This window comes from Trichosurus vulpecula, chromosome 8 (assembly GCF_011100635.1).
Source record: "Trichosurus vulpecula isolate mTriVul1 chromosome 8, mTriVul1.pri, whole genome shotgun sequence".
Lineage (NCBI taxonomy): Eukaryota > Metazoa > Chordata > Mammalia > Diprotodontia > Phalangeridae > Trichosurus > Trichosurus vulpecula.
Window position 1 is genome coordinate 54,837,025 of NC_050580.1, and position 14,498 is coordinate 54,851,522.

Here is a 14,498-nt window from a genome sequence, read left to right on the forward strand (position 1 = left end):
AGATTCCTTAATGTAATACTCTTCTCAAACATATCTGAATCTTAAAACAGGAAGTCTAACCCTAAGCCTAATGTTTGATCCACAGGAATGAACCTCTAAAGGTGGATTTTGGGGCATCAGGGCAAGGCATTTTGGGTTGCATACATTTACTAATTTTGCCCCTCAAAATAATGAACCCAATGTACTAGCTGTGTGACCTTGGGCAAGTCACTTAACCCCCAATCGCCCTGCCAAAAAAAAGCAAAAAAACAAACAAACAAAAAAAAAAAAAAAATAATGAACCCACTAAAAATACTAGTCCTGTCCCTAGCTTGACATCTTTTCTGTGTGAGCAAAGACATTATTTCATTATTAACCCTATTAAGTGCTGGTGCATTCTGGCTGAGCTCCCCTCAGAGGCTGAGTCTTCTGCCCCTTGAGGTACACCTTTCTGTTTCTGACTTGTTTAGTCAATCTGCAACTTTTATTCTTAATGGATTTGGTACTTTCTGCTCTGTACGGTAATAAATGACTTGTTCTTTCTGATGATTTCTTTTGCCTTCCTCCAAAATTGTCTTTTCCGTTATTTTTTTTTTCTGAGGCCTTTCTTGTTTTAGCTTGTAATAGGAACCAGGGGAAGGGGAAAAAAAAAACATTTCACTGACTAGAAAGCAGTAAGAATGAAGTTTCACCATTCAGTGTGTAAGAATGGATTAATGCATGTTTTATTCAAATATCTGAAGGCATGTATGCAAACAATGCACAGTCATATGCAAATAAACGCAGTTTGGTCCTCATAATTATTTCAGAAGTTTAGTTAAGTACTTTAAAGAATTTTTTTGTTAAATTTCTAAAGTTAGTAATCATTAACAACAAACATTCACATAAACAAACAATGAAATTGATCATTCCTACAACCACAAACTACAAATTATTTATAATCTGTTATCTCTATAATTTTCAAGACTCTTATATGTTATCAAAAAGGAAGGATAATATCAGAAAAAAATCATCAGGGAAAGATGTTTTCAGGGATAGAAACTGTCATTATACTGGCCTTGGTGTCCTTATTAGTATCTTTACACTCATATACAGATGCAAATAAATACTAGACCAATCATTAATAAACACAGCAGTTGATGTTTATATAATAAAGTGTGTGTGTATAGAGTTATATTCATATAGAAACAATGAGTTTTTTTATCATATTATGAAAGTGCTATTATGCAATTATATTTTCTTTTCTCTGTAAGAAAAGAATATAAAGGAACATTTTATATGATTTTTCTAATGTGAGAACACTTATTTGGCAAGATGCACTGAAGAACTTAAGTACATCTCCGCACATAGTTCTAATGGAAATTCAACCAGGAAACTTCTAAAATATCTTTAGTAACAATAACATATATACCTGCATCACAAATCTCTCACCTTTCCATCAAAGCGTTTCACTATGTACTGATCCAGGCCCAAATCTGAAGAAGAGAAGTAACAAAATTAATTCACTGAATTTATACTTCAGTTTAAACACATAAAGTTGCAAAGTTCTCATCTTTGTTTTCAGTGATTTGGGGAACTACACCAATGGAATAGAGCTTTGTCCTGAATTTATCTAAAGAAATGGAAACATTCTCTACTTTCCTTTTCCCAATTAGGACAAGAAAAGATTGTTCTAATATTTCCGCATAGCCACACTGCAATGTCACAGGTTCCTAGAGATCTGAAGCTAGACAGAACCTCTGAGGTCATCTAGTCCAACTCCCTCATTTTATTGACAAGAAAAGTGAGGCCTGAGGCAGTTAAGGGGTTTGGCCAACGCAGGCAGTGTCAGAGGTAGGATATAAACCCAGGCCATCTGACTACGGAGCAGTATTATTTCTACTATACTATCGTACAGTATCATTTTATCGATCAATCAGTCAACAAGCACTTACTAGGCACTTACTATATGCCTGGCACTACACTAGGTGCTAGAGATATAAACACAAAAGTCAGACTATCTCCTGTCCTAAAGGAACTTATATTCCACTATGCATGCACAGCATGTTAATAGATAAATTCATTTAGGCAATACAAAACATATATACAGCGATGGGGAAACTAACGACTGAGGGAATCAGGAAAGTCAAATACAAAATGTGGTTTTCTCTTGACAGGACTGAAGAATGGGATAGTGAGAAAGAAAAGGTCTTGAACATGGAAGTGGAACACCTGTGGAGGATGGCAAGCTTGAGGGTAGAACCTTCTGTGTATAGCTGAAGTAGGGGAGGAGGTGGGAAGGAGGTAAAGACTGTAAGCCAGACGTGGAACTCATTTAGGAAAGAAGTGGAAAGTGCTAGAGGTCTTGACTGGATGATAAATATGGACTAAATGAACTTCAAAGAATAAGAAGTTACTGAGTGATGGTGGTAGAAGGAAAACCTGGAAGTGGCAATGAGGAACAAGAAGTTTTCCATCTCTTCTGCCATGACCAGTGAATCATGGAGTCTGAGTAAAAGTATAACCAGTTTGGAAAGGCAACTGTGGCATCAGGAGGGAGCCAGGTTTCAGTGAGTGCATGCAGATGGTGGAAGCAAGAAAGGAATAACGAAGAGAAAAAAAAATCAGAAAACCTAGCAATTCATTAATACAATCTGAAAATATGTACAATGTTTTATACCTGTAAACCCCCCCCTCCTCCCGCACCTCATACCACCACAAAAGAGTTAAGAACATAACTCTTCCTTGAGGCCAAGCCTGTTGTTTGAAAGTTTTAAAGATTCATTTCTGATTGTGTAGTTGCAGGCTTTTCCCCCCATTTATATTGCTGTAGTCATTTTGTAGACAGTTTTCCTACCTTAGCTTATTTCACCTTGAATCAGTTCATGTAAGTCTTTTCCCACTTTTGTATTCATCATATTTGTTGTTTGTTACTCCACAGTCATATTCCATTACATTCATGTATCACAATCTGTTTAGCCATTCCCTAACTGATGGGCAGCTATTTGTTTTAGGGTTTTGTTTAGGTTTTTTTAATTACCAAAAAAAGTGTTGCTATAAATATTTTGCTGTATATGGAACCTTTCCTTTTGTCAAGAACATCCTTGGAAAATACTCCTGGAAGTCAATCAAATCTCTGGGTCAAAAAGTACTAACATTTTAGCCATTTTAGTTGTGTAATTCCAAACTGCTTCCAAAATGACCACACTAATTTCCATCTCTATCAACAATATGTCTTTTCAGTCCCTCAGGCCTCATCTTCAACTCCTCATCCTTTCACTGCCCCACCCTCCATGTAATATGTTGCCAAGTCCTATAGATTCCCCTTTTGTCATCTTTTATATAGGCTTCCTTTTCCTCTGATACTGCCTTCAACCACTTCAACCAATCTTCACACATCACAGACTCAAGGTCTTTCACCTAGTCACCCCTCTCTGGATTTTTTACAGCTTGTAAATACTCTTCATAAAATGCAGCACCCCAAAATGAACACAATAACATAAATATGGTCTGATCTGGGCAGAGTACAGAAAGCCTATCATATCTCCATATCTCTGGAAACAATTTCTGGACACTCTCTTAATGCTGCCCAAGATGAAAGAACACAGGTACTCATTAGGTTTATCTTCAGTAGCTCTCTAGTCACTGGCTCCAATCCTGAAAGTATTCTCTGAACCTTCTAGCCCCCACTGGCCAACCTGGCCCATCCCCTTCAGTGCTAAACTTCTCCATTTATTAGATAGCTAGATCTAGTTTCTCCCACAATCTGCTGTAATCAAACTTCCACTCACCATTCAACTGAAACTGCTCTTTCAAAGGTAATCACCCACCAAATCCTGTGTCCTTTTTTCAGTCCTCTTCCCTTTCAACATCTGAAGTTTTTGATGCTATTGATCATCTCTCCTATTGGATACTCTTATCTCTTGACTCCTGAGTCAGTCAGTCAAGAAGAATTTATGAAGTGTTTACTACGTGTCAAGCTCTCTGCTAAGTGTGTGTGTGTGGGGTGGGATATGGAGGAGGGGCCAGGAATGAAAAGAAAAGGCAAAACCAGTCACTACCCTCAGGGAGCTCACAGACTAATGGTAGAGACAACATATAAATATCTACGTACAAAATATAGACAGAATGATGTGGAACTAATCCTAGAGGGAAATTACTAAATTATGGGGGGATTGTGTGAGAAATAATCATCTTACCAAGAATTCTACCTGGCCATGAGTGACTTTAGAAAAAAGGATTTTTATTTCATTTCTGACGGGTGACTTGGCCTTTAATCCTTTGTGGAAAAGGGTCCCTTCCTAGGCACAAGCACACCTCAAGATAATTACAGAATTTTTATAACCCATCCTGATTCAAATTTCCCACCTCACATCCCACTGGTCGGCATTCCAGGGTACACAACCTGAATACCCCTAAACCCCACCCCCTTGTGTATCTACACCCCCTGATTACACCTTCTCATTTCTGCATTTCAACCCCCCCTTTTTACCCTTATACACTTTATTCTTCATAAAAGGAAGTACCAAGCCAAAAAAAAAAAACTTTTAGTCTCTTCCCCATTTATTTGCATCACATAGCATGAGAAAAGAATTTTCTCAATGTCTGAGAGAATTGACAAAAGCTGTGAGTTTGAAGATTATCCATTATAAATGTAAAAATATAAAAAGTCTCATTATCTAAGACCGTGTCTAGATTAATGGCCCTCAAGGCCTGGCAGTTATTTTGACATACAGGAAAAAGTCTTTCTCAGAACAAAGAAAAGAAGTAGGTATGCTGATCATCAGGTGGCCAACATCCCCCACTGCCCCCTAGAAGCAGTTTGCCATCATTTTGACTTCTTAGGTTTCATATAATTTCTGTTTTCCTTTAATTTCTGTGGAAACAAAATTCAATCATCCCTTATAACTGGGAAAGACTTCTTGCAGAAGTGGAATTTTCATTGGGACCTGAAGGAAATCAGGGAAGCCAGAAGGTAGAGTTGAGGAGTGAGAGAATTCTAGGCCTGGAGGATAGCCAATAAAAATGCATGGAGTGCAACGATATACTGCTGTGTGTAAGGAACGGAAAGGAGGCCTAAGTCTCTGCCATCACAGAGTTCACAGAGGGAGTATGGTGTAGGGCAGGGCTGTCCAAAATTCGGCCTGCCTACAAGCATAGAAATTTACACAAATGCTTTAGTGAAGGAAGCTGAGCTTCCACAGAGCTCTCACTAAAATGGCAAATCAAAATATACTGTCTGTTGTTTCAATAAAAACCTAAGGTTGGACAGCCCTGGCATAGGGGGATATGTAATTAGGTACATACAAGATATATAAAGAATATATGAAAGGTAGTCTCAGAGGCAAAGACATTAAGCAGCTGGGGGACCAGGAAAGGTTTTTGCAGAAGGTATGATTTGAGAGAAGCCAGGGCGAAATCACCAATTTAATAGAAATCTCTCAGATGGGCTCCCTGTTGACTATGGAGGACAGTACAAAATTTTAGCTTGGCATTCAAGATCCTGAGCAATGACCCCACCTTACTTCTCTAACCTTATTCCATATTATGCTGCCTCTAAGTCACTGATGTTTCCTCTTAATCTGAACTACTCACTGTCACCTATACAAACTCTGTGCTTTTCCACATCTGTACTTTGGCTAATATCCTCTCTATACTATGAATGCCTTGGCTGAATTCCTATATATCCCTTAAAACCCAATTCAAATGCTTCTTCCCCAGGTACACAATTCCCCTCATTCCTCAAGGCAGTAATGACTAGTCTTTCTCAAACTTCACCTGGAACTTTATTTGCTAATCCCTTATATACTCCTCCTTGTGTCAGTATCACCACAGTCTGAGCTAGAAAGTACTTTAGAGATCATCTCTTTCAACTGCCTCATTTCATAGGTGAGAAAACTAGGGCCCAGAAAGGCAAAGGGATTTACCCAAGGTGTTGCAGTTAATAATCAAGTCCTCTCACTCATGCATCCAATGCTCCTTCCACTACATCATATTGCTCACAGCAAAGACAATGAAAACTAACACATACAAACGAGTGTGCACATTAACCATATCTATTATACGTATATGTGCACACAAAGCACTTTATAAAACACCATGTTCTTTTCCTTATTACCAGGGCCATCTCACTCTTAGGGTAAGTACGAGATGCTATTAGATGATTTCTGGGAAAATGTCACTATTTATGGAACTAAGCTTATTGTGCAGAAAGTGCCAACTTAATTTTCAAGTTCATCACGTTGGCTCCTTTGCCCCACTCAGTCTAATATCAAGGGGGCTGTGGGATACCAGAGAATTTTCTACTCTAAATTTTAAACTCTAAAAACTATGTTCTTCGGTTTCACAATAAAGTAAAAATAGTTATTGGAATAACAACTCCTCACATTTATACACTGCTATAAGACTTAGGTAACACTTTCCTAACCATAAGCCTACGATGTATATAGATGAAGTATTATTATTCCTATTTTACTGGTGGGGAAACTGAGGCTTTAAGAGACTAAGTGACTTTCCCCTTAATCACACTGTTAGCTACTTTCTGTTAATAGGTAAGTACAGGTAGTAAAGAAAATCTTTTCTACGAGATTTTAAACTCAGTAAATAAATGTCTCCGGATACCTGCTGATAACTTTCAATCAGTCAATAAACATTTATTAAATACCTACTATGGGCCAGGCAGGCAGCTAGGTGGCACAGCAGCCAAAGCACTGAGCCTGGACTCTGGAAGACCTGAGTTCAAATTCAGCCCCAGACAACTTACTAGCTGTGTGACCCTGGGCAAGTCGCTTAACCCTGTTTGCCTCAGTTTCCTCATCTGTAAAATGAGCTGGAGAAGGAAATGGCAAACCCCTCCAGTATCTTTGCCAAGAAATCTCCAAATGGGGTCACAAAGAGTCGACGTGACTGAAACAACGAAACAACCACAAAATCTCCTTACTATACTCCCTATTGCTGTACTCTCCGGATCACTGACCAGCCAGGGATGACTCCCTGGGGGACTTAATTCATTTAGCTTTTCCCCTGGGGCCAATGCTGTCCAGACTGACTGAGTGAAAAGTCACAGGGCTCCTTATATCTCACATCTTCATACCCCACCTAGCCATTTGCCCCACCCATCTCCTTGAAATATGCAAGCCCCTCCCCTCCCCTCTCTTCCTCTCCATCACTGTGACTTCTCAGACCAAAATATACCACATTGAGTGTCATTCTCCTATGCATATCATCTTCCCCATTAGAATGTAAGCTCCTTAAGGGCAAGGATTGTCTCACTTTTGCATCTGTACCCATTATTGCTTCACACATCACCAGCACTTAATAAAGACACTCACTCATTCTCCTTAACTCCTCTAATTACTTGGGATTTTTATTAAGGCAAGACTAAAGCTTCCTGCTTCTTGCCCCCTCCCCCAACCTTTAGGGATTGTTCTCCCTGCTCTGGATCTCTCTCCACATCTACAGTAGCATCAAAACATATCTATCCCTCTGAGTACTATACTTTGTTCCTTTTCTGGTAAATTAACCCCCAATAAAATATTAATGGCGGAAAATGGCTTAATTAAAATATCTTCCAAGATGTTTGTAGGGAGTTATGGAAGACAATAGATTAACCCAAAGAAATGAGTCTTTTGAAGCGGGAATACCAGGAATTAAGGGGATTTTTGGAAAGGAATCACATTCTGAGGTTCTGAAAATCCTATCATTTAGATTGCTGCCTTCTGTATAAAGACAGCCTTGAGAAGATAGTAAAACAAAGAAAAAGTACAGAGCTTCAAGCAAACATAAAAATTGCTACATATATATGTAAAAGAATTAGCTTCTCTCTTTGCTCCTCCCACTACGATCCTACCTTTCAAGTCTTTAAACTCTATCGTTGTGTCGGAGGAAAAATAAAATAGAGGATTCCCCCTCTTTGAGAGGTGATGATGAATAATTTGGGAATGAAAGAGATCAGAACATTCAAGAATCATAGCACTATTGTTTTTAAAGCTAATCTGTACTTTTTTTATTCCTGACTTCTGTATCAAACTGGCATCCATTTTCTCCCTCAGCTGTCTTCTTGAAAGTAAAAGCTTGCCAAACAGTTCTGTTTTCAAAATGATTTTACAGTGTTGGGTATCAATAAATGCTTATTAACAACAATTATCAACTACCGTGAATTGTTGTATCTGACTAGACTTTGTATTCACAAATGTGAAACTGAAAATCAAGAGTAAATGAAAATAATAACAGATGCTTTAATAGCTATATTTAAAGTTTTTAAAAGCTCTTTTTAGTAACAATATAAATGTGGCAAACAGTAAAAACTGTCAAGAGATAAAATAGTAAATTGCTTTAAAATGGATAATTTATGCCTTTTTAATTTCCAGAGTCCAAATGCCTATTTATCACAACCTGCTTTAGCAATAAAACCAATAAGTTGCTTGCAGCCCTTGTATAAAAATAAACTAGTTCTCATACACAAAAGAAGCCACACAAATGAATAATCAGGCTCCTTTTATAATAAAACTTTAACAATAGCTGAGCAAAAAATGCAATACCCATTTGGGAATGCTTAGAAATTTTATTTCAGCCTTGATTAGAAGGCAATACCACTACTTGGTCTTTCCATTACTAGACAGATAATGCCCCCTGAAAGCAGAAATTGTAAGTTAAGGCAAAAAAGCTCTGTCTCTTCTATCTCATAACCAGATAAAACATCAAAGAAGGAAAAATCTGTGAATATGAGCAGGAAGGAGTTCAAATCCTGTCTCAGACATTTATTAGTTTATGACCCCTGAAAATCACTTAGCCTCTCTCAGCCTATTTCCTCATCTATTATATGTGATAATAATAGCACCTATCTCACAGGGTTGTTGTGAGGATAAAATTTACACACACACACACACACACACACACACACACAGAGACATGTACATATTGTAAGGGATGAATTGAACTTCTGTTTCCACAGAAAACAAGTAATATATGTAATACAGGAAAGTCTTTTATTTGCTGCAGAATGCAGGAAAACATGGATTAGAGGGAAAGTCTTGGGAATGTTGATTAACACTTCACTCAATGGGATGTGGGCCTGCTTATCAGCATATCTAAAGGCAAACATCACCTTCCTGGTACTCCAGATAAAATCCACAACACAAAAGGCCCAGAGGACAACTTCATTCCACAACATTATTTTGAATATAGGGACTCTTCTTATGTTAATGATGAAGGAAACTTCAACACCCAGGGTTCAACCTCTTATCAACAGTGAAGGTAAGCAGAGTAGACCCACATGGGGGTGGGGTTTAGATGTTTTTCAGATAGGCCATTAACCCCCAAATGCCTAACCAATGGGATGCAGGTGGGAAATTCGAAATCAGGATAGGTTATAAAAGGGCTTTGTAATTATGTTGAAGTGGGTGCTTGTGCCTACCAAGTGACCCTTTTTCACAAGGGGTTAAAGGCCAGGTCACCTGTCAGAAATGATGTAAAATAAATCTTATTTTTTTTCTAAATTCTTTTATGGCCAGGTGGAATTCTTGTTAAGATTTCTAGCAAAATTGGGCAGCTCATCTTGGGTCCCCACACCCACCCTGTAGGCCATATTAAAGTTCCAACTGCTTCATTCATCCTGGGTCTGTCTAATTTACCGTGTCTATTTGGGTACAAGGGATTTATTTCACACAGTACATATGTCTATGTGTATACATACACATACATATATACACATGCAAATACAAATATAGTATATATATACACACACATACATATACATAGTGCTTTGCAAACCTTAAAGCACTATATAAATGATAATTGTTGTTATTATTATTAATTTTATTCAGTTTTGGAACTAGCCATCAAACTTACCAATCATAGGAACTCTAGTCATTTAAAAAATGGACAAGATTCTGAAAAGGCAAAATGATGCTCAATTAAGGTTATATGCCTATTTTCTTTTCTTTGGCTTAAAATTCAGAAGTGAGGAAATAAAGTTCAAGAGAAAAAAAAAAAACTGATTTAAGTCTAAATGTTAGTAGCTATTCTCACACAAAACTTCCAGGAGGTCAAACATATAGCTTATTACTAAGGAGAATTAGAGTAGTATAATAATAAGTTTACAATTATATAAAGCCTAGAAATTATTTTTCTCACTACCTTGTGAGCTGCTAAGGCAATCTTCCTAAAATGCAAGATCTGACCATGTCATGCCTCTATTTCACAAACTCCAGTGGCTCCCTATTGTCTCTAGGACCAACTGTAAAATTCTCTGTTTGGCTTTAAAAAACTTCATAAACTGGCCCCTCCCTACATTTCCTGTCTTCTTACACTTTACTTCCTTCTCCAGATTCTATAATCTAGGGACATTGGCCTTCAGATGGGCCACACCATCTCTCCACTGTGGAGTATTTTTTTTTTGAAACATCTCTTCAACATTTATTCACTTATTGACCACCTAATGATGTACCAGGCACGTGGAGTATCTGTTTCTTACAAGTTATTTCTGTGAGGTTTTTTTTTTGTTGTTGTTATTGTTTGTCCTTTGTTTTTCTTTTTTTTTGACAGTTTTTTATTTTATTTTACCAGAACACAAATATAAAATAGAAAAAAGAAACAAAAACATATTGTAAACTTAAATATTGAAACTTAAATATAAAGTAAGAAAGAAAAAAAAGTATGTCATGTGCATAGCAGAACATAGGAGAGGATTCAAAATACGTAACAATAAATTTTCATTTCAAGAAAGCCTGTATGATAAATAATACACCTTGTGTCGAGAATTGTCCATCTTTTCTTTGCTTCCTTATGTTTTCTTTTGTTCTCTGCTGGGCACTTTTTAACTTTGTTCTCCCCTCCCCTTACCCCCCAGAAGGCTACAATATAATTTAGATATGTTTCTTCATATATACATACACATACAGATATATACATACACTTATACATATATACATGCGTATATTGACATATACTTTCCCAAATATACACTATTCCTCCTCTTTGTTTTTTTTATTTGTACATATCTTTTGTTTCCTATCTTTTGCTGTATCTTCGAAGAAATTATCAAACACAACTGCCCAGAGGTCCTAGAACCAGAGGGCAAAATAGTCATTGAAAGAATTCACCGATCACCCCCTGAAAGAGATCCCAAACTGAAAACTCCAAGAAATATAATAGCCAAATTTCAGAATTACAAAATCAAGGAAAAAATACTGCGAGCAGCCAAAAAGAAACAATTCAAATATTGTGGAACTACAGTCAGGATCACGCAGGATCTTTCAGCTTCCACTTTAAAAGACAGGAGAAACTGGAATATGATATTCTGAAGGGCAAAGGAGCTGGGACTACAACCAAGGATCAACTACCCAGCAAAATTAAGCATAATTTTTCATTGAAGGAGATGGACATTCAACAAAATAAGGGAATTCCAGACCTTCCTGATGAAAAGGACAGAACTCAATGGAAAATTTGATTTCCAAATACAAAACTCAAGAGAGACATAAAAAGGTAAACGGGGGGAAACCCCCACAAACCTTACTAATCAATAAGGGCAAAATATTTGCATCTTTATATAGAATTATATTGTCTTACGTATATTTTATATGTATACATATATACGTCAATCTTCAGAATAGTACAGCTATTATGACAATTGAAAGGGATACACATAGACTGTGAATGTCTGTATAAAATAACTGATATAAGGATAAAAAACATAATTAAGAGATGTAAAGGGAGGGCTTTGAGAGAGGAGGTAAGGAGGTAGTAGAAAAGGGTAAATTACATCAAATGAAAAGGCACAAACACACATTTTAGTAGAGGGAAAGAAGGGAGGGAGAAGAGCAGTATTTGATCTTTACTGTCATATGATCTGGTTCAAGAAGGGAATAACATACCCTGATAAGTATAGAAATCTAACTTGTCCTACAGGAAGTAGGAGGGGAAAGGGGGAAAAAAAGGGAGAGGGTGGTCAGAAGGGAGGGGAGAAGTAGCAAGTGGAAAACAGGTAAGACAAGGGAGGGGAATAAAGAGGGAGGGTAAACTGAGGAAGGCGGCAGCCAAAAGCAAAACTTTGTTGAGGAGTAGAAGGGGAAAGGGAGAAATAAAAGCATAAACAGGGGGAAATAGGATGGAGAAAAAGACACAGATAGAAATCATAACTGTGAATGTGAATGGGATGAACTCTCCCATAAAAAGAAAGCAGATAGCAGAATGGATTAAAAACCATAATCCTACAATATGCTGTTTACAAGAAACACATTTGAAATGGGGATACACACAGGGTAAAGGTAAAAGGCTGGAGTAAAATATATTGTGCCTCAGCTAAAGTAAAAAAAGCAGGTGTAGCAATCCTAATCTCAGACAAAGCAAAAGTAAAGATAGATTTTATTAAAAGAGATAAGGACACTACATCCTGCTAAAAGGCACCATAAACAATGAAGCAATATCATTGTTTAACATTAATGCACCAAGTGGTATGGCATGCAAATTCTTAGAGGAGAGATTAAGAAAGTTACAGGAAGAAATAGACAGCAAAACTATAATATTGGGAGACCTCAACCTTCCCCTTTCTGAACTTGATAAATCTAACCTCAAAATAAATAAGAAAGAAGTTAAGGAAGTGAACAGAATTTTAGAAAAGGCAGATATGATAGACCTCTGGAGAAAACTAAATGGGGATAAAAAGGAATATACTTTCTTCTCAGCAGTACATGGCACATACTCAAAAACTGACCATGTACTAGGGCATAAAAACCTCACAATCCAGTGCAGAAAGGCAGAAGTAGTCAAAGCATACTTTTCAGATCATGATGCAATAAGAATCATTTTTAATAAAGAACCATGGAAAAATAAGCTAAAAATTAATTGGAAACTAAATAATCTAATTCTAAAGAATGAGTGGGCCAAAGAACAAATCAGAGAAACAATTAATAACTTCATTCAAGAGAATGACAATAATGAGACAACATACCAAAACTTATGGGATGCAGCAAAAGCAGTTCTAACGGGAAGTTTTATATCTCTAAATGCTTACATGAATAAAACAGGGAAAAAGGAGATCAATGATTTGGGCATACAACTGAAAAAGCTAGAAAAAGAACAAATTGAAAATCCCCAATTAAATACCAAATTAGAAATACTGAAAATCAAAGGAGAGATTAATAAAATTGAAATCAAGAAAACTATTGAATTAATAGATAAAACAAAGAGCTGGTTTTATGAAAAAACCGATAAAATTGATAAGCCTTTGGTCAATTTGATTAAAAAAAAGAAAGAAGAAAATCAAATTACCTGTATCAAAAATGAAAAGGGTGAGTTCACCTCCAATGAAGAGGAAATCAAAACAATAATTAAGAATTATTTTGCCCAATTATATGCCCATAAATTTGATAACCTTAGAGATATGGATGAATATCTACAAAAACATAAATTGCCCAGGTTAACAGAAAAGGAAGTAAAATTTCTAAATAACCCCATCTAAGAAAAAGAAATTGAGCAAGCCATCAATGAACTCCCTAGGAAAAAATCTCCAGGGCCAGCTGTGGTTGCTTCCCACCCCAGGCCCACCCAGTGGGAGGAATTAAGTGGCAGATCAGAGCAGGAATGCAGAGCCTGCTTAAGATCTGAGTCCAGTCTGGGTTAGCAGTTCTTGGGGGAGGAGGAACGCTGGTGTGGCAGAGCTTGCTGTGTAGAAGTAACTCTGAAAACAGCAGCACAGCCCCTAAAGCTTGGGACAAAGTACTCTGTACTGTACAAGCAGTCATACACTGACAAAAAGCTCAAAGGTCCAGTAGTTGGCTGGGAACATGAACAGGCAGCGAAAACAGACTCAGATTCAGACTCAGACTTTGGAATCTTTTCTTGGTGACAAAGAAGATCAAAACATACAGCCAGAAGTCAACAAAATCAAAGAGCCTCCAAGAAAAACATGAATTGGTCTCAGGCCATGGGAGAGCTCAAAAAGGATTTGGGAAAAGCAAGTCAGAGAAGTAGAGGAAAATTTGGGAAGAGAAATGAGACTGATGCAAGAAAATCATGAAAAACAAGTCAATGACTTGCTAAAGGAGACCCAAAAAATACTGAATAAAATAACACCTTAAAAAATAGACTAACTCAAATGGCAAAAGAGCTCCAAAAATCCAATGAGGAGAAGAATGCCTTGAAAGGCAGAATTAGCCAAATGAAAAAGGAGGTCCAAAAGACCACTGAAGAAAGCACCACCTTAAAAATTAGACTGGAGCAAGTGGAAGCTAGCAACTTTATGAGAAATCAAGATATTGTAAAACAGAAACAAAGGAATGAAAAAATGGAAGACAATGTGAAATATCTCATTGGAAAAACCACTGACCTGGAGAAAAGATCCAGGAGAGACAATTTTAAAATTACTGGACTACCTGAAAGCCATGATCAAAACTTTAATATATGTGCAGAAGACAGAATGGAAAGTTGAGAGGCTAAAACAGGGAGAATAAGTAGGAAGTTACTGGAACAGTCCAGGCATGAAGGGATGAGGGACTGAACTAGGGTGGTGGATATGTTAGGAGAAGGGGAGAGACATAAAT

At 37.2% G+C, this 14,498-nt stretch overlaps 1 protein-coding gene across 2 annotated transcripts in view; it reads right to left on the reverse strand.

The window, feature by feature from the left end:
- The window catches only part of MICU1 (mitochondrial calcium uptake 1), a 271,707-nt gene that overhangs the window by 172,108 nt on the left and 85,101 nt on the right, over nucleotides 1-14,498 (reverse strand). For both annotated transcript variants that reach the window (XM_036734251.1, XM_036734250.1), the window contains exon 5: nucleotides 1,411-1,454. In XM_036734251.1, the coding sequence (XP_036590146.1) occupies nucleotides 1,411-1,454 (44 nt within the window). The remainder of the gene's footprint in view (nucleotides 1-1,410; nucleotides 1,455-14,498) is intronic.